Here is a 27,578-nt window from a genome sequence, read left to right as displayed (position 1 = left end):
AAATTTCCTTTGCGTTCACGTGGCGCTGCTGATTCCTGTTGAATCCCTTTGTACCAGGGATGCAGGCAATCTATTAATAACATCCATCTTCCTATGGCTGGTCCATATCTGGCAGGCCCATATCTATGTTTGCGCAGCCTTTTCTCTCCACAGGTCCAAGAGATCCAGTATCTCCTGTCTGTTCCAGGCAGGAGTATGTCTAGTGGGTGGAGCTGTCATGGTCAGTTGGGCAGTTGCACAAGGGTGAGCTGCTAGGTGTGCTTGCTAAGGTGGACAATCAGGGAAAGGTATTTTAAAAACATACAGGAGTTTTAAAAGGGATGGAGTGGCTTCCAGTTTGTGGAACCCCTCGGCAGTGGAGCTTACACTTGTGACCAGAGTGGACGATGTCACAGGAAATGGGCACATTATGGGACAGCTTCTTGAGGACTGCTAGGGTCACCACAGGTCATGCAATGTCTGCACTTGCACTGTGTCAACCTCAGTAGATCAGCTATCCCTGCATTGCTGTAACTGGCTGTTTATGTAGGTCAGAGACACATTTGAATAGACATATGCACAGATAAGTTGAGGCGAGGCAAAGCAATGCATGTCCTGTATGACTTATGGTCCAGTGTCCTGTCTTCAGACAGTGGCCAATGCCAGATGCTTCAAAGGGAATAGAACAGGGCAATTATCAAGTGATCTCTCCCCTGTCATCCAATCAGAGCATCTGGCTGTAAGAGGCTTAGGGACACCGAGAGCATGGGGTTGCATCCTTGACCATCTTGGCTAATAGCCATTGATGGACCTATCCTCCATCAACTTATCTAATTCTCTCTTGAACCCTGTTATGGTTTTGGCCTTCAGAGTCCCCTGGCAAAGAGTTCCACAGTTTACTGTGCATTGTGTGAAGAAGTACTTCCTTTTGTTTTAAACCTGAGGCCTATTAACTTCATTGGTGACTCCTTGTTCTTGTCAACCTAACAGTGTAGTGTAGACTAGGCCTCAGTCTTTAAAGAAGTCCCCCAACGAAAACTAGATAATTTTTTTTTCTGGTACTTCCGAGATAAATAGGGGAATAAATTGTTTTTTTTTTTGGTGTCCCCCCCCCTCCCCCCCCCCCCCTTGAAGAGAAGCATGCTTTCAGGCTTGTAGTGTAAAGAAGCACAAAGGAGACCAACCAAAACATTTTTATTTGGAGGTCACCTTTAAAAATAATTATTCTATGTAGGAGATGGAAGGGTGTAACTTAAAACATCAGGTATCCTTTAAAGCATGGAGAGCCAGAAATTATGACCTATGGCATAAAAAGTAACCTGGAACTGGTTTTGCAAACCTGTAAATATTTAAATACTGGGTTCCCTAGAATCAAGTTGTTGCTTATCTGTGTTTTTTGTCTGGTTGTGCCATTGTTTCAGCAATCTGAGTACTGTCTGGAGGTAAAGCTAAAACTGGGTATTTCCTTAATTCATTTTGTGTCTTCATCATGTTAGTTATATTCTTGAACCATGATGCATCTCTCCAAGAGTATCAGGTCTGTTGAGTGTCTTAGGAAAAATACCAAAGAGAATCGTGAAGTGCCACTTGACTGTTCAATGGGGATGTAAACATGAAACCCCTTTAGCTATGACTTCGAGCATGTACAGTAGAACCTGAGTTACAAACACCAGAATTATGAACTGACCAGTCAATTACACACCTCATTTAGAACTGGAAGTATGCAATCAGGCGGCAGCAAATACAGCGCAGTGTTGTGTTAAAAGTAAACTACTTAAAAAAAAAAAAAGGGGGGGGGGTTTAAAAAAATCTGACAAGGAAACTGTTTCTGTGCTTGTTTTATCTAAAGTAAGATGGTTTAAAAGCATTTTTCTTCTTCATAGTAAAGTTTCAAAGCTGTATTAAGTCAATGTTCAGTTGTAAACTTTTTTGAAATAACAACCATAATGTTTTTGTTCAGAGTTTCGAACATTTCGAAGTTACAAACATCTCAGGAATGGAGGGGTTTTGTAACTCTGAGGTTCTACTGCAGAGCCTACACCCCCAGCCAGAGCCCTCACCCCCCCCCCGCACTCCAATCCCCTGCCTCAGCCCGAAGCGCGCCCCCTGAACTCCTCTTTTCTGGCCTCATTCCAGAGCCTGCACCCCCAGCCAGAGCCCACCCCAATTTCATGATCATTCATGGCCCCCCATACAATTTCCATACCCAGATGTGGCCCTCAGGCCAAAAAGTTTGCCCACCCCTGTTCTACTGTATTCATAAAGCTGTAAAGCAGTCTTGTAGTGGGATATTTTATTGGAAAGTGTTGGTTCTATCCATGAAATATTGATAAATATGGAAGGTGTACAGTACAGCAGTTGAACATGCTCAAGCTTTTCAGCTGTATATAGCAGCATTGCTATAGCTGAATGTAAGGTGACTTTGGCCTGGTCCCCACTAAGCCCCCACTTCGGACTAAGGTACGCAAATTCAGCTACGTTAATAACGTAGCTGAATTCGAAGTACCTTAGTCCGAACTTACCGCGGGTCCAGACGCGGCAGGCAGGCTCCCCCGTCGATGCCGCGTACTCCTCTCGCCGAGCTGGAGTACCAGCGTCGACGGCGAGCACTTCCGGGATCGATTTATCGCATCTAAACCAGACGCGATAAATCGATCCCAGAACATCGATTGCCTGCCGCCGGACCCTCCGGTAAGTGTAGACGTACCCTTAGTATTCAAACTGTTAAAAGAAAACAGCCTCAATTTGGGTTTGAGAAGTAACTGGGGGTTGGAGGGAAGCTGGTTTCTGACTCCTAAAATATTAGCTAGAGACTGAACTCGGTCAGAATAAGACAAACTAACCACCAAAGCACTTTTGATGGCACGCTCTGTTTTGGAATACTATATTTTAGGTAGCTTTTCTAGGCTTATTTAACATAAACGTAATAATCATGGTGTCATAACTGAAAACACAAATTTGCACTGAAATTATAAAATGGGAAGCTAATTCAAAACTGGTATTCCCAAAGGCAGTGCAAATTTGACTTAAGCAGTAAGTACTTTAATGTAGCACTTTCATATAATCCTTATGTTGCATTTCAAAATAGATCTGTCATAGCAAATAAGACCTAGTAAGTCTGAAGTTAACTTTTTTCCTTTCTTCTCTCTTTCTCTCAAAGAAATGACTACTGTTAATGCAGGCAGTGTTAACTTCAAATGGGACCCCAAAAGTTTAGAGATAAGAACACTGGCAGTTGAAAGACTATTGGAGCCCCTGGTAACACAGGTAAGAAATCTCTATATCAAGCTTTCAAGTTTTTGTAGTAAGTTTCAATTTGATAATTAATCCTCATACCTTCAAGTTTGAACTCCAGAAATGAAAACCTGGTCTGAAATAGATAAGTGGAGGAGGGTGGGGGAGAAATCAAGAATAAAAGGTTTTTGCTCAGTCTGATGCTTCTAGTCTTAATCTTAGAAGACTTTTTTTGCTTTTGTCACAACTTAATATAACACAATCCTTCATTTAATCAGAAGTGCAAAAAGCACATATCAAATTGCTGCTGAAGTTTTATTGTACTTGCTCTCAGTTTATTCTCTTCTCTGTAGTACACTTTTTTTTTTCCCAACAAGAATCCTTTAGGTGAAAGACTTACTAAATTGTTCTTGTCTAAATAGTGTTCTTTACAATTGTATCATTAGAAACTGAGATGCTGTAGAAGGTTCTGTCTTGCATTAGAACTCTGGTGGACTAAAAGCCCTTACTTATAGTGGGAACAGCAGCAACTGCTATAGTTAAGATTGCATAACAGCTTTCATTTGAATTCTGTGTTAGATAGAAAGTTTATAAACAAAAAGTTCACTTTGGGGAGAGCAGCCAAACAGTGAAAATTTTGAGCACAAATGGTTGTTGCCTGGAGTACAAGGCAACTAGATACTTTCCTATTTGAAAATACTAGAAGCCCTTTTTGTACATGTCTATAGCCAAAATTAGTTGGGAGGAGTAAGAAAGTTGAAATAGGTAATGGAACAAACTCTCATTTAGAAAAAGGGCCTTGGTCAAACTTGGTTTTCATTTGACACAGAACTCTTCGACAATTGCATACTTGTACTTGTAAAGTGTCCATTAAACTTGTGTAGTGTGCAGCCACTGAAGACTTTGCTCTGTGTCTGTGACTACCGTATATACTTGTTCATTAGCCCGTTCGTTTATAAGCCGACCCCCCAAGGTGGATAAGTAAAAATAGCAAAAACTGTATGACCCTTTCATAAGCCGACCCTATATTTCAGGGGTTGGAAAACTTTGGCTCATAGCCCGTCAGGGTAAGCTGCTGGCGGGTCGGGATGTTTTGTTTACCTGGAGCGTCTGCAGGCATGGAGCCCCTCAGCTCCCTGTGGCCGCGGTTCACCGTTCCCAGCCAATGGGAGCTGCGGGAAGTGGCACTTCCTGCAGCTCCCATTGGCTGGGAATGGCAAACCGTGACCACAGGGAGCTGAGGGGCTCCATGCCTGCAGACACACTGTTGTTTTGTTTACCTGGAGCATTAGATATTCAATTCAATGATTCCATAGAGCAGGGATCAGCAACCTTTGGCATGTGGCTCGCCAGGGTAAGCACCCTGGCGGGCCGGGCCAGTTTGTTTACCTGCCGCGTCCGCAGGTTTGGCCGATCGTGGCTCCCACTGGCCGCGGTTCGCCAATCCAGGCCAATGAGGGTGGCGGGAAGTGGCGGCCAGCAGATCCCTCGGCTTGTGTCGCTTCCCGCAGCCCCCATTGACCTGGAGCGGCGAACCGTGGCCAGTGGGAGCCGCGATTGTCCGAACCTGCGGACGCGGCAGGTAAACAAACTGGCCCGGCCCGCCAGGGTAAGCACCCTGGCGAGCCGCGTGCCAAAGGTTGCCGATCCCTGCCATAGAGTTTAAAATCATCAAATTTTGGTGTCGGCCCGTTTATAAGCCAACCCCCACTCTTTGATGCGTCACTTTTTTACCAAAAATATTCGGCTTATGAACCAGTATATAGGGTAATTACATAATAAAGTGTACTGAAGGAGATGGAGAGGGTGGGTGCATACCTTGTAAGGCCTACAGGATGGAGACACCCAATAAAAATACTTTGGGCACTCTAAAGATTTGCAGCAAACCCTTTCTCATGCATTGGGGAAAGAATTACAATGACATCTAGCCTGTTCAAGAATATGGAACTTAAATAATTTTGCCAGTTTGTACAGAATGTGTCAGTTCTAGAGATCTGAAAAACTTTCTTCAATGTGTCAAGGTCTGTAGATCTTGCAATTAGTCAGGTTCTGTCTCCAAAGCTGAATACCCCATCATTCATTGGCAAGAAGTAGACTCTCTCTACTTCTAGATGAACTTACCATTATTTTCTGTCTCTAAAGTTGTAAAACGCAATTGGATTTCCTACCGTTTAGTTCTGTATCCTTGCAAATTCGGAGTCATTCATAGATTTCTCCCTTCAGGGAAATTCAATTGACAACATCAGAAGAACAAACTTTTTTTTCCAGGCATTCTGAGTTCAGGGTAATTTTCTCTCATGAGGTACTGCAACAGCCTGTACCCGCAGTTCCAGGTGCTCTAAGTGGTGTGACAGGGAAATAACCAGAAGAAGTTGAAGCAAACTTCCTCTTGCAGTAAATTTAGTGCATGAACTGAGATTATCCGTTGGTGAAAACTGTCCCTAGTGAAGGACTGTTATCACCACAGAGGGCTTCTTACCTGCCATGGATCCACTGATAGGCAAGTAGATTGACCTTTTGGGGAGCTCCAGAACCACTTCATTAGCCTTTGAAGTTTCTAGAGCATCCATTTTGTTTCACAAAGGAGACCTGGCATGGGTGAATTCTATGTCAGAGGTCCTGCCATTGAAGATGTGTGCTCTACATACTGGAGGTAGGTTCCCTTATGAAAAGTGAGCTAGCGAGTGGGCTGTTGATCCTGGAGCTGTGCCACTGAAGTGTAGCTGGAGATGGAAAAGATTCCTGTGACCTGTTGTCATAAGTGAATACTTATGCACTATGTAGGGTGACCAGATGTCCTGATTTTTATAGGGACAGTCCTGATATTTGGGGCTCTTTTTTTAATATGGGCTCCTATTACCTCCCACCCCCGTCCCAATTTTTCACACTTGCTATCTGGTCACCCTAGCACTATGGCAAAAACTGAACTTAAATCCTAAAAATTTAAAAAAAAAAAAAAAAAAAAAAAAAAAAACCCAGTAGTTGTTCAAGTCAAGAATGGCCTAACAACTTTTGTCTAGCTAGTGTTTTAAAGCTACATGTCAAGAAGTGGGACTGTTACAGATGAATCTTAAGTGATCAGTTTTGTTAACTTCCTATTAAAAAATGTAAGAGGCTAAACAAATGGCAGATCTTATACCTCTTCAGTTTGCAATTTGAAGCTACTTACTGAGACCTACCTAAGTACAAAGAAAACCAGAATTTATTCCCCATTTTAAGCACATTTCAGAATGCTACTAGAGCATAATATAGGGACCATAAATCAACAGCGGTATTTGTCTTGTCTGTTGGTAAGAGGCAAGAAAACTTCAATTGTCTGTATCAAGGTGTCTGTGCCCCAGAGTCATGTGCTTTGTAGATCAAATAGTATCTTTCTGCCAGTGTCTACCAAGACTTATTTTTCTTAGAGCAATGGCAGCTTCCTGGCTGGAAAGATTACACTTTTGTATTAAGAGAGATTTGTAAGACACCCCGTAGGTTCTTGATCTTTTTAAAACTAGATGTACAAGCAGTGGTGGATGCAATCTGTTCTTATTGGAGCACTACCAGGTAAATGGCTTTGTCCAGAGTTGAGGTTCCACCTTCTAGTAACACTACTAATCCCATCTGTAGGATCTGCAGATATTGCTATTGGAAGACAGTGAATTTTCAGATAGACACTTTCCTGCTGGCTTTTAAATTAAACCTCTCTTGGGGAGGGTGGGGTGGGAGGGGAGAGAAGAGGGGAGTTTGTGGTCGCATAGCTAGACTCTCATAACGCAGATGCACAAGGGGGCCAAATTAAGGCTGTACAGACAATCTCAGTTCTTTCATTTTCTGACTTTTGAGTACTTTAGAAGAACATTAAGGCTGCAAAGTAGCTTTTTTTACATGTGCCTTACTGGGGCTTTTAAAAGATCAGATGGGGGCGGGGGGACAAAAACCAAATTCCATCATGGAATTTTGACACCCACATGGGTCATCTTGAGGCAAGAAGAAAAGCAACAGGACAGTCTGCAAAATATATTTGATGCCTGTATGGGGAATAAGCAAGATGAACTGGAAAACCTGTTATATGAAGCAAATTGTGACTTAATTGGCATAACAGAGCCTTGGTGGGATAACTCCCATGATTGCAGTACCAGCATTGAGGGATACAACTTGTTCCAGAAGGATAGGTATGGGGGGGGGGGAGAAAAGGAGGAGGGATTGTGCTGTATATCAAGAATGTATACACTTGCTCCAGGGTCCAAGAGAAAGTGAGCGGCAGACCTACTGAGAATCTTTGGGTGAAGATAAAAAGGGAAAAGAATAGCAGCGATCTTATGATGGGGTGGTCTATTATAGAGCATCTAAAAAAGAAGAGGAAGTGGATGAGGCATTCTACAAGGAAGTGACAAGATTAGCTAGCACACACAAGCTAATATTAATGGGGGATTTTAACTTCCCTGATATCTGTTGGACGCTTATTATAGCAAAACATAATATGTCCTGCAAGTTCTTACTTGTGCAGGGGACAACTTTCTGATTCAGAAAATTGAGGCAACAACTAGGGGGTCATCCATTTTGGATCTGGTGTTGATCAATGGGGATGAATTATTTGCAAATGTGAAAGTGGTCGGGAACTTAGAAGAAAGTGTTTATTGATCTGATAGAATTCAAGATCCTAAGGAAAGGAGGACATGAGAACAGCAAAACAAGAACACTGGACTTCAGAAAGGCAGATTTCAACCAACTCAGAGAAATAATAGGCATGGTTCCATGGAAAGACCAATTAGGAAGAAAAGGAGTCGAAGGTGGTTGGCAGTTCCTAAAAGATGTAATACTAGATGCTCAACATCAAGCTATTCTGATGCAGAGGAAAGATAAGAAGAGCTACAGGAGGCCAATGTGGCTGCACAAGAAGGTATACATGGGAATAGCATGTAGGGACAAAATCAGGAAAGTCAAGGCAAAGAATGAGATACAGCTGGCAAGAAATGTTAGAGACAACAAGAAGGGATTCTACAAATGTCAGACAAGAAAGATCAGGGATGGTGTGGATCTATTGCTCAATGGAAAAGGTGAGCTGGTAATGGAAGATGATAGGAAGACAGCTGCTCAGTGCTTACTTTGCTTCAGTCTTCTCACAGAAAAATAACATGACTGGACAACTAGTGAAGTTATCATAGACCGTAAAGGGGAAGGGATGCAGATCAGGATAAGTAAAGAACACTTCAGATCTGACTGATTTGAATGAATTCAAGTCACCTCAGGGTGCTGAAGAAATTTCTGCACCATTCACAATAATATTTGGATGATGAGAGGTCCCAGAAGACTGGAGAAGGGCGAACATAGTGCCCATCTTGAAAAAGGAGGAGCTGGGGAATTTATAGACCTGTCATCCTGACCTCAAAACCTGGGAAGCCGGTAGAACAATGTTTAAAACATTTAGTTTGCAAATACCTTGAAGATGAAGGGGTAATCGCTGGCGGCCAGCATGGATTTATTAAGAACAAATCATGCCAAACCAGCTTGATTTCATTCTTTGACAGGGTAACTGGTTTGGTGGATAGGAGGGATGCAGTGGACATAATATACCTGGACTTCAGCAAGACTTTTGACACAGTTCCACGTGACATGACATGATGCCAATTTTTAAAAAGGGCTCCAGCGGTGATCCCGATAATTCAGGCCGGTAAGCCTGACTTTAGTACCGGGTAAACTGGTTGAAACTATAAAGAACAAAATTGTCTGACACATAGATGAACATAATTTGTTGGGGAAGAGCCAACATGGTTTTTGTAAAGGGAAATCATGCCTCACCAATCTGCTAGAATTCTTTGAGGGGGTCAACAAGCATGTGAACAAGAGGATCCAGTGGATATAGTGTATTCAGATTTTCAGAAAGCCTTTGACAAGGTCCCTCACCAAAGGCTCTTAAGCAAAGTAAGCTGTCATGGGATAAAAGGGAAGGTCCTCTCATGGATTGGTAACTGGTTAAAAGATAGGAAACAAAGGGTAGGAATAAATGATCAGTTTTCAGAATGGAGAGAGATAAAGAGTGGTTTCCCCTGGGGGTCTGTACTGGGACCAGTTTTATTCAACATATTCATAAATGTTCTGGAAAAAGGGGTAAACAGTGTGGTGGCAAAATTTGCAGATGATACAAAACTACTCAAGATAGTTAAGTCCCAGGCAGACTCTGAAGAGCTACAAAAGGCTCTTTCAAAACTGGGTGAATCAAGAAAGAGATCTTGGGGTCATTGTGGATAGTTATCTGAAAACTTCCACTGAATGTGCAGGGCAGTCAGAAAAGCAAACAGAATGTTGGGAATCATTAGGAAAGGGATAGATAATATATTGCCTCTATAGAAATCCATCATATGCCCACATCTTGAATACTGGGTGCAGATGTGGTTGCCCCATCTCAAAAAAGATCTATTGGAAAAGGTTCAGAAAAGGGTTACAAAAATTATTAGGGATACGGAACGGCTTCTTATGAGGAGAGATTAATAAGACTGGGACTTTTCATCTTGTAAGAGAGACTACTAAGGGGGGGATATGATAGAGGTCTATAAAATCATGACTGGTGTGGAGAAAGTAAATAAGGAAGTGTTATTTACTCTTCATTACACAAGAACTAGAGGGCACCTAATGAAATTAATAGGCAGCAGGTTTAAAACAAACAAAAGAAGTATTTCTTCACACAATGCACAGTCAGCCTGTGGAACTCTTTGGCAGTGGATGATGTGAAGGCCAAGACTATAACAAGGTTCAAAAAAGAACTGGATAAGTTCATGGAGGATAGGTCCATCAATGACTATTAGCCAGGATGGGCAGGGATGGTGTCCCTAGCCTCTGTTTGCCAGACGCTGGGAATGAGCTACAAGGAATGGATCACTTGATTACCTTTGTGTTCATTCCCTCTGGGGCACCTGGCATTGGCCACTGTCGGAAGACAAGAAACTGGGCTAGATGGACCTTTGGTCTGACCCAGTATGGCCATTCTTCTGTTATGACATTCTGATATGTAAGCTGGAGAAATGCAGGCACGGCAGAACTACCATTAAGTGGATACATAATTGGTTAAACAACTGCAAACAAATAATACCTATTAATAGAATGATGCCAGATTGGAAGGAGGACTCAAGTGGGGTTCCACAGGGGTCTCTTTAATGATCCGGATGTAGGAATAAAGAGCATACTGATCACAAAGCTGGGGAAGTTGCAAATACTTTGCAGGCTAGTGCTAAAATTCAAAGTGATCTTGATAAATTGGAGAACTGCACTATAGACGACAAAATGAAATTCAACAAAGACAGATGTAAGGCGCTAAAGTTAGGGAAGAAAAATCAAATGCGCAAATACAGAATGGAGGATAACTGGCTTGACACCAGCGCTGCTGAGAAGGATCTGGGAGTTGTGATGGATGACTACCGCAACCTGAGTCAACAATGCAATGTTGTGCCGTGTCTCTCTCTCTCTTCCCCCCCCCCCCCCCACCTCCCCTCCAAAAAAGAAAAGAAAAAAAAAGCAAATACGACTATAGGCTGCATTAACAGAGGCATAGCACGCCAGTCACGGGAAGTGAAAGTACTGCTCTACTCTGTACTGGTAGACCCTGGCTGGACTACTGTGTCCAATTTTGGTCACCAATGTATAGAAAGGATGTAGCAAAACTGGAAAGACTCCAGAGGCAAGTGACAAAGATGATCAAAGGGATGGAATGCAAGTCACATTAGCAAAGGCTGAAGGAACTGTGTATGTCTAGTTTGGAGAAAAGGAGATGGGGTGGGGAGATATGATAGTCTTCAAATACTTGAAAGACTGCCACAAAAAACAAGATAAGTTTTCTCTTGCCACAGAAGTCAGGACAAGAGGCAATGGGTCCAAACTACAGCATAGCAGATTTAGATTAAATCTCAGGAAAAGCTTCTTAACTGTAAGTAGGATGATGGAGGAGACTGCCTAGGGAGGTCATGGAAGCTCCTTCACTGGAGGCTTTCAAAAGGAGGCTGGATAACCATTTTTCTTAGATGGTTTAGACTCAACAAATCCTGCATCTTGCCTGGGGGTTAGACTGGATAACTCTTGTGGTCCCTTCTAGTCCTGTGGTTCCATGATTCTATGAGGGTTGGAACTTTTAGAGCCACAGCACTTAACGAATGGAGGAACTGATATCAATAGTAGGTTGTCATTGTTTTTGTGGACCAGCTATTAGAGGGATGACCAGTCTCTCTGGGTTTGCAGATATTTTCTGCTAGCAGAGGAAAGGTGAAACTTGGGAATCTCCCCAGATTGCTCCTTCCAGTCTCCTTGTCCAGTCAGTCCCAGTATTCTTCCCCCAAAACTTCTTGTTCATATCTGGTTCCTCCACCACCAGTCTAGCTGTTGTCCCATCTGCATTTCAGTCAGGTATTCTCCTCCTCCCTATTACCTGGGTGTCAGCAGTGGAGGTATTGGGAGCACAGGAGAAACCGCTTCCTACTCTCATTTCTGGTGCCTACAGCATCCAGGATCAGTAAATGTAGAAAAAGTTCTCCTCAGCCTCTGCTGCCCTGGTCTGGAATATGTAGACTCATTGGAGAATTTAGCTACCAAATCTCAGGGTATGTCTACACTACGAAATTAGGTCGAATTTATAGAAGTCGGTTTTTTAGAAATCGTTTTTATACAGTCGATTGTGTGTGTCCCCACACAAAATGCTCTAAGTGCATTAAGTTGGCGGACTGCGTCCACAGTACCGAGACTAGCGTCGACTTCCGGAGCGTTGCACTGTGGGTAGCTATCCCACAGTTCCTGCACTCTCTGCCGCCCATTGCAATTCTGCGTTGAGATCCCAATGCCTGATGGGGCAAAAACAGTGTCGCGGTTGACTCTGGGTACATGTCGTCAGGCACCTCCTTCCTCCCCCCCCTCCATGAAAGCAATGGCAGACAATCGTTTCGCGCCTTTTTTCAGTCCAGACGCCATAGCACTGGGATCATGGAGCCCGCTCAGATCACCATGGCAATTATGAGCATTTTAAACACCACGCGCATTATCCTGGAGTATATGCAGAATCTGCCAAAGCAAAACCAGGCGAGGAGGCGACGGCAGCGTGATGACAAGAGTGATGAGGACATAGACATGGACATAGACTTCTCACAAAGTACAGGCCCTGGCAATGTGCACATCATGGTGTTAATGGGGCAGGTTCATGCCGTGGAACGCAGATTCTGGGCCCGGGAAACAAGCACAGACTGGTGGGACCGCATAGTGTTGCAGGTGTGGGACGATTCCCAGTGGCTGTGAAACTTTCGCATGCGTAAGGGCACTTTCATGGAACTTTGTGACTTGCTTTCCCCTGCCCTGAAGCGCCAGAATACCAGGATGAGAGCAGCCCTCACAGTTGAGAAGCGAGTGGCGATAGCCCTGTGGAAGCTTGCAACGCCAGACAGCTACCGGTCAGTTGGGCATCAATTTGGAGTGGGCCAATCTACTGTAGGGGGCTGCTGTGATCCAAGTAGCCAAAGCAATCAAAGAGCTGCTGATATCAAGGGTAGTTACTCTGGGAAATGTGCAGGTCATAGTGGATGGCTTTGCTGCAATGGGATTCCCTAACTGTGGTGGGGCGATAGACAGAACCCATATCCCTATCTTGGCACCGGAGCACCAAGCCAGCGAGTACATAAACCGAAAGGGGTACTTTTCAATGCTGCTGCAAGCACTGGTGGATCACAAGGGACGTTTCACCAACATCAATGTGGGATGGCCGGGAAAGGTACATGACGCTCGCGTCTTCAGGAACTCTAGTCTGTTTCAAAAGCTGCAGGAAGGGACTTTCTTCCCAGACCAGAAAATAACCGTTGGGGATGTTGAAATGCCTATAGTTATCCTTGGGGACCCAGCCTACCCCTTAATGCAATGGCTCATGAAGCCATACACAGGCAGCCTGGACAGTAGTCAGGAGCTGTTCAACTATAGGCTGAGCAAGTGCAGAATGGTGGTAGAATGTGCATTTGGATGTTTAAAAGTGCGCTGGCGCAGTTTACTGACTTGGATAGACCTCAGCAAAACCAATATTCCCATTATTACTGCTTGCTGTGTGCGCCACAATATCTGTGAGAGTGAGGGGGAGATGTTTATGGCGAGGTGGGAGGTTGAGGCAAATTGTCTGGCTGCTGATTATGCACAGCCAGACACCAGGGTTAGAAGAGTACAGGAGGGCACGGTGCGCGTCAGAGAAGCTTTGAAAACCAGTTTCATGACTGGCCAGGCTACCGTGTGAAACTTCTGTTTTTCTCCTTGATGAACCCCCCCCCTCCCTCCCATTGGTTCACTCTACTTCCCTGTAAGCTAGCCACCCTCCCCTCCCTCCTTCGATCACTGCTTGCAGAGGCAATAAAGTCATTGTTGCTTCACATTCATGCATTCTTTATTAATTCTTCACACAAATGGGGGGATAACTGCCAAGGTAGCCCAGGAGGGGTGGGGGAAGAGGGAAGGACAAGGCCACACTGTACTTTAAAACTTATTGAAGGCCAGCCTTCTGTTGCTTGGGCAATCCTCTGGGGTGGAGTGGCTGGGTGGCCAGAGGCCCCCCCACTGCGTTCTTGGGCGTCTGGGTGAGGAGGCTATGGAACTTGGGGAGGAGGGCTGTTGGTTACACAGGGGCTGTAGCAGCGGTCTGTGCTCCTGCTGCCTTTCCTGCAGCTCAACCATATGCTGGAGCATATCAGTTTGATGCTCCAGCAGCCGGAGCATTGACTCTTGCCTTCTGTCAGCAAGCTGACGCCACCTATCCTCTTTAGCCTGCCATCTCTCCTCGCATTCATATTGTGCTTTCCTGCACTCTGACATTGTCTGCTTCCACACATTCTGCTGTGCTCTGTCAGTGTGGGAGGACAGCATGAGCTCAGAGAACATTTTATCCTGAGTGCGTTTTTTTCGCCTTCTAATCTTTGCTACCCTCTGCGAAGGAGAAAAATTGGCAGCTGGTGGAGGGGGAGAAAAAAAGGGAGAGTGGTAGTTAAAAAGACACATTTTAGAGAACAATGGGTAGACTCTTTCACGTTAAACCTTGCTGTTCACATTACATAGCACATGTGCTTTCGTTACAAGGTCGGATTTTGCCTCTTATATTGAGGGCCTGCCGGTTTGGTGTGAGAGATCACTCACGCAGTGCCAGGCAACAGAATTCGGCTTGCAGGCAGCCATGGTAAGCCACAGTCTTTTGGCTTCTTTAAGTTTCATAACGTGTGGGAATGGTTTCAAACAGCAGCGCCCTCATTTCCCATACCAAGCGGCCGTTGGGGTTGCCATTTTAAAATGGGTTTGCAATGTAAAAGGAGGGGCTGCGGTTTGCGGGTTAGCGTGCAGCACAAACCCAAATTAACCCCCCCCCCCACCACCACACACACACACCCAATTCTCTGGGATGATTGCTTCACCCCTCCCCCCACTGCATGGCTAACAGTGGGGAACATTTCTGTTCAGCCACAGCCAAACAGCTGAGCAGGAACGGGCACCTCTGAATGTCCCCTTAATAAAATCGCCCTATTTCAACCAGGTGACCATGAATGATATCACTCTTCTGAGGATAACACAGAGAAATAAGGAACGGATGTTGTTTGAATGCCAGCAAACACTTGGACCATACGCTGCCATGCTTTGTTATGCAATGATTCCAGACTACGTGCTACTGGCCTGGCGTGGTAAAGTGTCCTACCATGACGGACGGAATACGGCCACCCTCCCCAGAAACCTTTTGCAAAGGCTTTGGGTGTACATCCAGGAGAGCTTTATGGAAATGTCCCTGGAGGATTTCCGCTCCATCCCCAGACATGTTAACAGACTTTTCCAGTAGCTGTACTGGCTGCGAATGCCAGGGCAAATTAATCATTAAACAGCTTGCTTTTAAACCATGTCTAATATTTACAAAGGTACACTCACCAGAGGTCCCTTCTCTGCCTTCAGGGTCCGGGAGCACGCCTTGGGTGGGTTCGGGGGCTACTGTGTCCAGGGTGAAAAACGTATCCTGGCTGTTGGGGAAACCGGTTTCTCCGCTTCCTTGCTGTGTGCTATCTTCAATCTCTTCATCATCATCATCTTCCTTGTCCCCAAAACTCGCTTCCATGTTGCGTGCTTCTCCATTGATGGAGTCAAAGCACAGGGTTGGGGTAGTGGTGGCTGCACCCGCTAGCTTGGCATGCAGCTCCTCATAGAAGCGGCATGTTCGGGGCTCTGATCCAGAGCGGCCAGTTGCCTCTCTGGTTTTCTGGTAGGCTTGCCTTAGCTTCTTAATTTTCCTGCGGCACTGCTTTGCGTCCCTGTTATAGCCTCTGTCCTTCATGCCCTTGGAGACTTTTTCAAATATTTTGGCATTTCGTTTACTGGAACGGAGTTCAGCTAGCACGGATTTGTCTCCCCATACGGCGATGAGATCCCGTACCTCCCGTTCGGTCCATGCTGGAGCTCTTTTGCGATCCTGGGACTCCATCATGGTCACCTCTGCTGATGAGATCGGCACTCACCTGCACCTTGCCACGCTGGCCAAACAGGAAATGACCTAAAATTGTAGTGTAGACCAGGCTTCAGTCTTCGTTCACCCATGCTTGGTAGAGACTGCTTAGAAGCTTATAAACTGGCCAGATTTGGACAGTTTTTCCACGGGGCATGGCAAAAGGCACATACCTGACACATTCAGCTTCTGCCAAACTTCAGATTTCTGCTCCACAGCATGGAGCACTAGAATTTCTAAGTAAAAAGACTACCTTTTTTTTTTTTTTTTTAAGGTGGAGGGAAAATATTTCGTCTAATCTCATTCTCTGAAAAGTTCAGCCCAAATGGTTAAAACTTGGTGAAGTTTTATAAGCAACTGAAAACAGGGTCTTAAAATGGGAAGTGTCAGTCAACCTTAAACTTACAGATGGTGTTACCAACTGTACCTAGAAAAGTGATTAAATGAGAAATTGCTGACAGGTTGCAGTCCTCTAATTTGGCTGTAAAATTACCTTGCTTGCAAAGTCCCTCATCCTTGTCTTGGACTGAAGAAAGACTGCGAAGCTAGCTTTCTGTAGATGTGCCACTTCAATCCTGTTAATCTTTTAAAATGTTTTAAAGTCTTAAACGGTTCTGAACTAATTGTTTCAAACTTGGATTCTTCTTATGTGAAGCCAAATCCAAAATAGCCCTGGCCTCTTACTGAAATTGCAGCTTCATGATGCAAAGAAAAAGATGCACCTAACTTTTAATCAGTTTTTGTCTGCTTCTTAAAAAAATAACACACCCCTCACTAAGCACTTTAGCTTAAGTTTATCATGCTTTCTAATTACAATATCGCTATGCTTGTTGAAGGACCATGAAAACTGCTCAAAAATGAATTTACTGGCAATTAAGTACTACTTGAAGTCAGCATAGGTATTGCAAATATGCTATTGATTCAGAAAATCCGAGCTATTAAGTTGATAAACTTGTATCTTGTTTCATGTTAAATATGCTTATTCGGTATACATCTCAACTATAAATTATCCCTTTTTTTAGGTTACAACACTAGTTAATACCAGTAACAAGGGTCCTTCCAACAAAAAAAGAGGACGTTCTAAGAAGGCCCATGTTCTGGCTGCATCAGTTGAACAAGCAACAGAGAATTTCTTGGAGAAGGGAGACAAAATTGCAAAAGAGAGTCAGTTTCTTAAAGAGGAACTAGTGGCAGCTGTGGAAGATGTTCGCAAGCAAGGTAGGTGGTGTATTTTTATGATAACTTAAATCGGAGTTTCCCTCAAGTCTGTCTTTTAGTTATTCTTTCTAATGCCCATAATGTTATCGGTGTGGGTTTATCTTCCAAACTTTGTCCTTTAATTTCCCTCAGCTTAAATATCGCTTTAGTAGTTTAAACAGCACAGGTGCCACAGGTAAATACTCTACACTACAAAAGACAGAAATGGATTACATTCTTTAAAGGGCATTTTCAACTTAATTTTGCTCCTGAAATAAACTTTCTTTAGAAGAGGTTTTCTGTAAAAGCTTAGTCTTAAAAAGTACAATTCTTTAAACATGGGGAATGTTTAAAACAAAACATTGCCATTCTAAAAATCTGAAAGTGAAACTAAGTGTCCAAGCTGAGAGACTTAGTTAAAAGTAAATGATGCATAAATAGTGACAAGCTGAATTTTAAAAGTTGTTGAAGAAATGTTGGTTCACAACATAAGACTTTATATATTAAAACAAAACAAAAAAATTGCTGTCCCTTTTGGTTGTTGTCTTCTCCAAGGAAGTGTAAGAAAAGCTTCTGAAACCAGTCACTACAGAACTTGTGTTGGTAAATTTGTTACTCATAATGATTTACACTTCACTCCTGAGTCTTCATTTTACAGTTCAGTGATGTCCAGTCAACTGATATTAATGGCTACTGTTAATTTGTTTTTCATTTACTTGTTTGTGGCTGAAATTGACTAATGACAAAGTATCAGTTGAAAATGGTTTGAAGTTTTGGCTCAAACTGGCTGACTGAGAATCTCATTTGCAGCATAAATTTAAAAAGGGACTAATGTGGTGTTGGTTTTAAACAAAAATGTGCAGGAACCCTTGCTTTAAGATGGTCTTCCATCTCTTGCTGCTTGCTTGATCTCTGCTAGAGAGGCAGAGGTTAGTTTCAACTGCGACCCCAGTCAGATACAGTAACTCCTCGCTTAACATTGTAGTTATGTTCCTGAAAAATGCTACTTTAAGCTAATCCAATTTTCCCATAAGAATGAATGTAAATATATATAAATCATGATTGTAAGCTTGGTTGAGGTGGTAGAGTAAGAGCCTGAGATTTCCCAGGGAATGCCTTACTGCTAAATGATGAACTAGCACTCAGCTGAGCCCTCAAGGGTTAACACATTGTTGATAATGTAGCCTCACACTCTACAAGGCAGCACAAATGGAGGGAGGAGACACAGCATGGCAGAGAGAGACAGATACGCACCGTGTGTGTGAGGGGGGGAGAGACCGAGAGAAAGAGACTGTGTGTGACGTGCATTGCCCCTTTCAGTATGCTGACCCCCTCTAAGTACATTGCCTTTTTAAGTAGATCAGCAAATTAAGACAGCAGCTGCTGCCAGCAAGCTCCCTCTGTCCTGAGCCCTGTTGTGTCCCCTTCCCACCCCTCCATCCCCCCCGCTCTGTGGAGATGACATACAGGAGCGGGAGGGCGGGGGGACACCCTGACATTAGCACCCCTCTTCTCCCCCCGCACAGCAAGCAGGAGGCTCCAAGGCAGAGGGTAGGAGCAGCACACGGCAGTGGGGGGAGGGACAGCTCAACTGCCCAGCAATTGATAGCCTGCTGGGTGGCTGGTGCACAGGGAACTTAGGGGAGCTGATGGGGGAGCCGGGGGCTGCCGATCTACCCTGGTTCCAAACACCCACCAGCTAGCTCCAACAGGCTGCTCTTCCTGAAAGCAGTGGACAAAGCAGGCGGCTGCCAAACAATGTTAAGGGAGCATTTTGCAACTTTAAACAAGCATGTTCTCTAATTGATCAGCAACGTAACCACGAAAAAACGTTAACTGGGACAACGTTAACTGAGTTACTGTAGTTATTAGTGGTGCTGATGAGCTACAAATGGAGCTCTGTGCAAAGGAGGAAGAAATTCCTCAAGCTGTGTGCTAGTTGATCTTTCCACAATATGTTATAGCAGGCATCGGCAACCTTTGGCCCGCGGCCCGCCAGGGTGCCCTGGCAGGCTGGGCCAGTTTTGTTTACCTGCTGCGTCCGCAGGTTCAGCCCATCACAGCTCCCATTGGCCGCGACTAGCCGCTTCAGGCCAATGGGGGGGCTGTGGGAAGCGGCATGGGCCAAGGGATGTGCTAGCCTTCCCACAGCCCCCATTGGCCTGGAGCGGCGAGCCGCAGCCAGTGGGAGCTGCGACCAGCCAAACCTGCGGATGCGGCAGGTAAACAAACCGGCCTGGCCCGCCAGGGGCCAATGGTTGCCAATCTCTGTGTTTATAGTGAAAAGCAGTAATGAAGGTTGTCAAACTGCTTCAATATGACTCCCTCCCCCGGTTAACTTTCCACAACGTAGAACTCTTATAGCTGAAATTTTCTGCACCTGAGTCTGGCAGTGACTCTTTGGGAACAAAATTCCTTGAGCTGTGAGCATTCTATAAGGGTGAAATACTACTTTCACCCTTTAAAGTTTCTCCATTTCTCCTTCCTTTCCCACACCATCAACAACTCAAATTAAACTTGATGTATTAGTAGCGCTAATTGGGCTATGGCCACCCTCAGATTTAAAAAATATTTATAAACGTTATCCAAACAATCTTTTCTAATTGCTTCTGAGTGCTTATTGGGCATCTGATTCTCTTGGCCCATCCCAATGAAGTTTTGCACTCCTTCCTTGTGATGTTGCATTGTATATTGCTCTGGCATGGCCACAGGGCTGAGCTGTTGGGACAATTTGCATGAAGGAGATTGTTAATCTAGCCTATGTGCACTGTGATAAATATGCAGAGCAACAACAGCCCTTCAGAAAACTTTTTAGGCAAATAACAGTAAATGTTGGGCTCTTCTTCCCAAAACCTTATGCTACCTTGCTCTTTCTTGTACCGACAAAATACAGGTATCTCTGCTCTCATTTGTATATTAAATTGTGTAGGGATAGGCATGTGGAGCAATTGAATGACTTGATGTATTGAGGTAGGGGGGTGTGTGTGTGTGTGTGTGTGTATATATATATATAATATATATAACTTTTTAAACTAGTCTGACATCCTTTCTCCAGCAGGGTGTGAGAGAATCTTATTTTGTTCTGGAGCCGTGAAGATGTTCACTGCAATTTCCTTATGCTCACGCCCTTTTCCTTCCCTGCCAACTTTCCCCAAACATCAAGGTCCAATGTAGTTGGGAGGTCTCTCTGCCTGGTAATTTTGCACTCTTCCCCCCCCCCCCCCCCCCCAACTAATGTGATCTGGGTTACATATAATAGTGCACTAACACTTGGGCTGGCTTAGTGTTAATCTTGAATTTTTGCTTCACATTGGGAAATCCTTGTTCTCAAAGTGAACAGATGCTGGTTTTCCTTAGCTTGCATTTATATTTCTAAGCATAAATAGCTGAGGTCTCTACAGAGGTAGAACATACAAGAGTCTGACCAAATCCCTGTGTGCGGTTAGTTTGAAATGTTCCTATCTATTGCCATCTGACTTTGCTAACTCTTCATATCTAAGAATATTATAGGGAGCTCTGTCTCTTGAGAATCTGGCTAATATACAGCATGAATATAACTCTCCTGAGTGATACTCGTTCACCATAATTGATTTAATTTCAAAACTAACAGGGTTGGTGTTTTGCCTATGTCTGCTGAATGACAGTGCTTTGAATTTGTTAGGGACAAAATGTTATATTGAGGTCAGTAAACTACATCACCTCCCAATCATGGGTAAGACTGATTTAGAATGGAGAGCTGAATATTAGCATAAAATAGCTCTGGTTCTGTAGCTGAATTAGTGAGCTGTAGTTCTCTATATTGTTGAATGTGCTTCATTAATGCAATATATGGGTCTTTCTTCTACTCTAGAAATGCTGCTGTGCTGCAGTAGCACTGCAATGTAGACACTTTCTGCAGCAGTGGAAGAGGTTCTTCGGTTGCTGTAGTAAATACGCTTCTCTGAGAGGCGGTAGCTAGGTCTTCCATCAACCTAGCAGTGCCTACACCTGGGCTTAGATCCGTTTAATTACATTTGCACACGTTTTTTCACACCGCTGAGTGATGTAGTTAAGTTGACCTAACTTTGTAGTGTAGACCAGCCCTTAAATGTTTATATTGAATAATAAAATAAAATAAGACTGGCTGTAGTGTGAGCCTCCTGGGTTGTCAAGACTATATGCTTCTTTGTAGAGGTCTGCTTGGGCCTAAGTTTAAAGCCTGACCTGAACCTGAACCCAGCCCAGGAGTGTCAAATTGTTTTCATGTCCAACACTTGTAGGGACTTAGTTTTTGCTCCGGGAGCTATGGCCAGAGGTGGGATGGTCTATGCTCAGAGGATCAGTGTTGTTTTTGCCCCACAGAAGCTCGGCCTGCGAGAACTGGTGAGCTTGGTCCCTGTAGTGGGGAAGCCACCTCTGTCACAGGGACCAGTGGATCAGCAGCTGTTTGCATAGATGCCCTATCTCTGGGATAAGACCAAACAGCTTTGCCACCTTATCCAGAGCATCTGCTTGGCCAGCAGTGCAAGCCCAGGGTTCAGACCTCTGCATGCAGGCCTGGGAGGCTGTCACCCACCACCCCATGCAAAGGAAGGAAAGGGACACCTGTCCCTGATTTTCTTCCAGTTGGCTCAACCTCTCAGCAGCACTGGGGTGCTCCTACGTACTGCAATGGTGGTACCATTTCAGCTTCCACTCCCCTTTGAATCAACCACGTTGCTCTTTGGCAGTGCTACAAAACAAACTCCCCAATGTCATTCGTGCTCCGGGTACCTCGCTACCAGAGGCAGGGCTGTGATGTCTCCCAGGGGTCAGAAGGGCTGGGGAGTGAAGATGGAGTTGAGGGAAGGGGAAGAATATGGGGAGAGAGTTGAGGAGAACAGGACTGTGGGGCAGGGGGAATGGCAGAGGAGGAAGGGCTGAGGAGTGGAGAGGAAAAGCAGAGGAGGATAACAATTAACAGACAAAGTCAGAGGCGGGCTTTAGGAAGTTGGAAACACATGCACACAGCAGGAAAAAAAATGACCGAACCTGAGCCCTTAGAGGGTCGAGTATTGTTTTTTTGGTTTTTTTGTTGTTGTTTTGTCTTTTCATACCCAAACCCAACACTTGTCACCAGGTACAGTTGGGTTACAAGGGTCTAGGTCTTGGATCCAGCTTATGTTAAAACTTAAGTACATCTTTCTGAATGGTCATGGGAGTAAAGCTGATCCTGGATGAACTATATTTTGGTTCACAGCCACAATCCATGCTGTTCCTATCTGCTTCTTGTCAGCTTCATTGTAGTCATAAGACCGTTTTGAAGTGCCTGCATGCCAATGAATATCAAAATGTGTAAGTATTCTGTAGAGAAACCTAGCGCCCTGGGACCGGAAGAGTGATATGAATAAACCTACTACATCTAAATTGCCAGCTTGGTCCCTATTCCTTAATTACACTGGTCTACAATTTTTGAGAAGTTGTCTGCTTCAGAGATAAAATGTGCTATTTATTATGTATTTTGATGTGCTGAATTCAAATATGACAATTAAAACAACTGATTGGCTACTGTTTCTAAGATATTTAAGTTTTTACATTTTATGTCCCTATGTATATTGTGTAGATAGTAGAGTTCTAATCATAAATTGTAAACCTAGGTCTCTTCATGTGTTTATGGTTGCTTTACATGATATTTCACCTGACCTGTTTATGTAACACTTTAAAAATCAGCAAAAGGGTTATATAAATAAAATTTATTATGAAACGAAAGGCAAAAAACTATTATGTACATAGTTTAGTCTATTCAGTGTCTACTCGGCACTTCTTGTCTTGTCTCTTGTATTCATTAAATGGAGCATCTCTTGTCACTGTCCAGCAATAGTCTGCAAGCATTGATGGGCTCCATTTGCCCTGATAGCGTTTCTCCATTGTTGCAATGTCCTGGTGAAATGGCTCGCCGTGCTCGTCGCTCACTGCTCCGCAGTTCGGTGGAAAAAAATCTAGATGAGAGTGCAAAAAATGTATCTTTAGTGACATGTTGCAACCAAGGCTTTTGTATGCCTTGAGGAGGTTTTCCACCAACAACCTGTAGTTGTCTGCCTTGTTGTTTCCGAGAAAATTTATTGCCACTAACTGGAAGGCTTTCCATGCCGTCTTTTCCTTGCCACGCAGTGCATGGTCAAATGCATCATCTCGAAGAAGCTCACAAATCTGAGGACCAACAAAGACACCTTCCTTTATCTTAGCTTCACTTAACCTTGGAAATTTTCCACGGAGGTACTTGAAAGCTGCTTGTGTTTTGTCAATGGCCTTGACAAAGTTCTTCATCAGACCCAGCTTGATGTGTAAGGGTGGTAACAAAATCTTCCTTGATTCAACAAGTGGTGGATGCTGAACACTTTTCCTCCCAGGCTCCAATGACTGTCGGAGTGGCCAATCTTTCTTGATGTAGTGGGAATCTCTTGCACGACTATCCCATTCGCAGAGAAAACAGCAGTACTTTGTGTATCCAGTCTGCAGATCAAGCAAGAGAGCAACAACCTTCAAATTGCCACAAAGCTGCCACTGATGTCGGTCATAGTTTATGCACCTCAAAAGTTGTTTCATGTTGTCATAGGTTTCCTTCATATGGACTGCATGACCAACTGGAATTGATGGCAAAACATTGCCATTATGCAGTAAAACAGCTTTAAGACTCGTCTTCGATGAATCAATGAACAGTCTCCACTCATCTGGATCGTGAACGATGTTGAGGGCTGCCATCACACCATCGATGTTGTTGCAGGTTACATCATCACCTTCCATGAAGAAGAATGGGACAAGATCCTTTTTGACGGTCACGGAACATGGAAACCCTAACATCACCTGCCAGGAGATTCCACTGCTGTAGTCTGGAGCCCAACAGCTCTGCCTTACTCTTGGGTAGTTCCAAATCCCTGACAAGGTCATTCAGTTCACCTTGTGTTATGAGGTGTGGTTCAGAGGAGGAGGATGGGAGAAAATGTGGGTCCTGTGACATAGATGGTTCAGGACCAGAAGTTTCATCCTCTTCCTCGTCTGACTCAAGTGAGAGTGATTCTGGTGCATCAGGAACCGGCAGTCCTTCTCCGAGGGGTACTGGGCGTATAGCTGATGGAATGTTTGGATAATGCACAGTCCACTTTTTCTTCTTTGACACACCTTTCCCAACTGGAGGCACCATGCAGAAGTAATAATTGCTGGTATGATCTGTTGGCTCTCTCCAAATCATTGGCACTGCAAAAGGCATAGATTTCCTTTTCCTGTTCAACCACTGGCGAAGATTTGTTGCACAAGTGTTGCAGCATATGTGTGGGGCCCACCTCCTGTCCTGATCTCCAATTTTGCAGCCAAAATAAAGGTGGTAGGCTTTCTTAACCATAGTGGTTATACTGCGCTTTTGTGATGCAAAAGTCACTTCACCACAAACATAGCAGAAGTTATCTGCACTGTTCACACAAGTACGAGGCATCTCTGCTCACTTTGGCTAAACAGAAATGTGTCCCTTTGCAAAATCAGACACTGACAAATAAGAGAGCACGACACTGTATGATTTCTAGAGCTGATATAGGGCAATTTGTTCAGCAGAGTGATGTAAGCTTCGTTATGATTTCATCATCCATGACTTCTAGGAATAACATGATGCAATTCATATCATGTATGACGCAATACCAGCTTCAGATTGCATCATTCATTGTTTTGCCTAAAAAGCAAGTACTGTCCAAACCCAGTCATAGATTTATTCATAGATCCAGTCAAAGATGTATTTTAGTCAGTTCTGGTTTAAATTGAGATCCCTTCCCTTTATAACTCACTTATCCTCTGCCATTCCCAAGTCCAAGGGTCTTATATACTGACCCAATAGCATATCTTGAAAACTAGAGCCAATCAACAATTTTAAGCATCATTTTCGTTCTCAGTGACCCAGAATTAGTAAAAAGAACAGGAGTACTTGTGGCACCTTAGAGACTAACAAATTTATTGGAGCAGAAGTTTTCGTGGGCTACAGCCCACTTCTTCGGATGCATACATTTTATTTCAGATGCATTTTGGCTGTAGAGCAGTGCTATCACTGTGTTTCTAAAATGTTATTTCTGAACTGCCTGTGTAAATTATCCTTGCTTTTGTTCATCAGAAACAATGAGAAATAGCTGCTTGTCAGTTACTTGCAGTACTACTACTTCCCTATGCCTGAGCTACTGTCTCTAAAGTAGTGCAGCATTAGTCAGTTGGTTCAATCAGGTTCAGACTACTTAAGTGTACAGAAGATGTACACATTTTCTGTTAGGTAAAATGTGATCAGCAGTGTCAACTTGGTTCTGTAATCCTATAACTTTGAGTAGTATGTAATAGATAAACCTGTCTTCAGTAGTGCTTACGAATCTACCAGAAAAAACTTTAAATAAAACCAAACCCTATGATCCAGTGGTTCTCAACCTGCGGCCCAGTCAGCACATAGCTGCGGCTCATGTGACATTCTCAGGATCATAGAAGTAGTATTGGATGCGGCCCACAACGGTAAATAAGTTGAGAACCACTTCTCTGATTTATAACTTTAGATCTAGCTAATGTAATTCTAAAACTTTAAAAATGACCTTGAAACTCTGATCTAAGCTACAACACTTCCTCTAAAAAGGAGGTAGGTTATTTGACCGTTCTGGCTGGTGGATATAAAGGAACTGAAGAGGGGATGGTAACTTTATATCTTCTGTTAGTAGAACGTTGGGCTCAAGGGATATGGATGTGCCTTCTAAATGGTTCTGTGAAGATAATGTAGTTGAAAAAATGGCTGCCATGGTAAGCAATCCTGTAACTAACTAGCTTCTGAAAGGAACTGGTTAATAACACTACTCCCATTTGAGAGCATATTCAACTAAACATTTTACTTGTCAATTAAGCTATTCTGAAACTGAACAACGGGACAGATCACGTAACAAAATAAAACATAAATCCTCAATTTCCCTTGGTACATCAGAGTGATACAGTTTAGGAAGAGACTAAGGTAGAAAATTTCAAAGGGACAGTTGTCCAAATCCCATGGAAACTTAATGGGAGTTAGGTGCCTAACTCCTTTAAACTGTTTCAGAAAGCTCAGCTAGAGCTCTTGTGGTTTAAGCAAACAGATTCTAGTTACTTCCTGAGACATCACAAATTTGTAAGGGCCTCTGCTCACTTTTTGCAGGAAATAAACCAGTGTGATTAATACTGTCACTTGTAGCCAACCAGGTTTGGGAGTTCTCAAATTTTTCTGGCTTATTTTGAAGTGTGACTGTTTTTCTAAAGAGCCTGTAAACATCTGTCTGATCAAGCCAGGCCAACGGACATTTCTTTAGAACCAATTATGAAATCCTTATTGTCTCTACCTGTCAAGGAAGGCTCAATGAGAAATGGACAGAATTCCATATTTATCAACTTGCATTTTGTAGGCATGGAAAAAGTGAGTAATCAGGGGAGTTTTGAACAAAAGGTGGTAGCTTGGCAAGCTGCAATAGAAGATCTTTCAGATATAGGGGACAGCATGGAAAGCCTCTTCTCACTCAGTTGAACTGAGCATTGAGGGTGGTATCAGTGGCAAGATGTGGGGTTGGGTGTGTACGTTGGGGTGGAGCTATACAGATGGGGCTTCTGATATCAAACTTCTATCCTGGCCTTCAAGTGGTGGAGAATAGGTAGCCAGTGGAACAGATTGGGGTGGAGGGGGGGGGAGGTGAAGGATGTGAACAGTCTGACGAGAGAGGAATATGGAGTGTGAGAGGAGGCGCCGTGGGGTGTGCAGTAATCAAGGTGGGGGATAATTGGGGCATAGTTTGAGGTTTTTAGTGGTGACAAAGCCCTTTGAAAGATTTTTTTTTTTTTAATTACAATCAGAGGAATGGTTCTTTACTTCACAATTGACTTGTTAGCTTGCTATTTTAAAAACGAAATCCCTTCTCCCCATGCTCTTAACCTTTCTAGCTAACATCTGAAGCCTGGTGCAGTGTTGGTTGACTTCTAAAACTGTCTTGAGTGGGGAGTGAGTGAAGTGGACACTGCTGGCTTTTTTTTTTTTTTTTTTTTTTTTTTTATAATTGAATTTTAGCAACTCATTCCATTTAGAATGGTGAGAGGAGAAGTATGGATCCGATATTTGGTTCTGACAAGTACATTTAAATGTATTCACATTACCATACTTTATGCCTACACTTAGGGCTGGTCTACACCCAGCCGCTAGTTCGGCGGCTGGGGATCGAAGTTCTGGGTTCGACTTATCGCGTCTGGTCTGGACGCGATAAGTCGAACCAGGAAGTGCTCGCTGTCGACTGCGGTACTCCAGCTCAGCGAGAGGAGTACCGCGGAGTCGACGGGGGAGCCTGCCTGCCGCGTGTGGACCGCGTCTGAACCGCGGTAAGTTCGAACTAAGGTATGTCGAATTCAGCTACGTTATTAACGTAGCTGAATTTGCGTACCTTAGTTCGACTTGGGGGGTTAGTGTAGACCAAGCCTAAGTGAAATCCAAAGGAGCATTTTGAATGGCGCGTGTTTCTTCAAAGACCAGGCACAGGATGAATACAAAGGAAAGAAATCCTGACTGTTATGATTTACGATAACCAATGATTTTGTCATTTACTTGCATCAGAGATACATGCTCTTAGATTTCTTCCATACCATACCATCCATTCAAAAAAAGACCACCTAACATTTGGTAGATCTCATACACAAGTTCTTGCTCTCTACTTTTTTCCTCCATGTA

General features: G+C 43.8%; 1 protein-coding gene across 1 annotated transcript in view; it reads left to right on the top strand.

Annotated features, from left to right (window-relative positions):
* CTNNA1 (catenin alpha 1) overlaps positions 1–27,578 on the top strand; it is a 216,326-nt gene that overhangs the window by 23,222 nt on the left and 165,526 nt on the right. The window contains exons 2-3 of the mRNA XM_065410042.1: positions 3,140–3,246; positions 16,699–16,894. Coding sequence (XP_065266114.1) covers positions 3,142–3,246; positions 16,699–16,894 — 301 coding nt within the window. The 5' untranslated portion in view covers positions 3,140–3,141. The remainder of the gene's footprint in view (positions 1–3,139; positions 3,247–16,698; positions 16,895–27,578) is intronic.

Source organism: Emys orbicularis, chromosome 8 (genome assembly GCF_028017835.1).
Source record: "Emys orbicularis isolate rEmyOrb1 chromosome 8, rEmyOrb1.hap1, whole genome shotgun sequence".
Classification (NCBI taxonomy): Eukaryota; Metazoa; Chordata; order Testudines; family Emydidae; genus Emys; species Emys orbicularis.
Note: the sequence above shows the minus strand (reverse complement) of the source record. Positions and strands in the feature narration are given on the sequence as shown.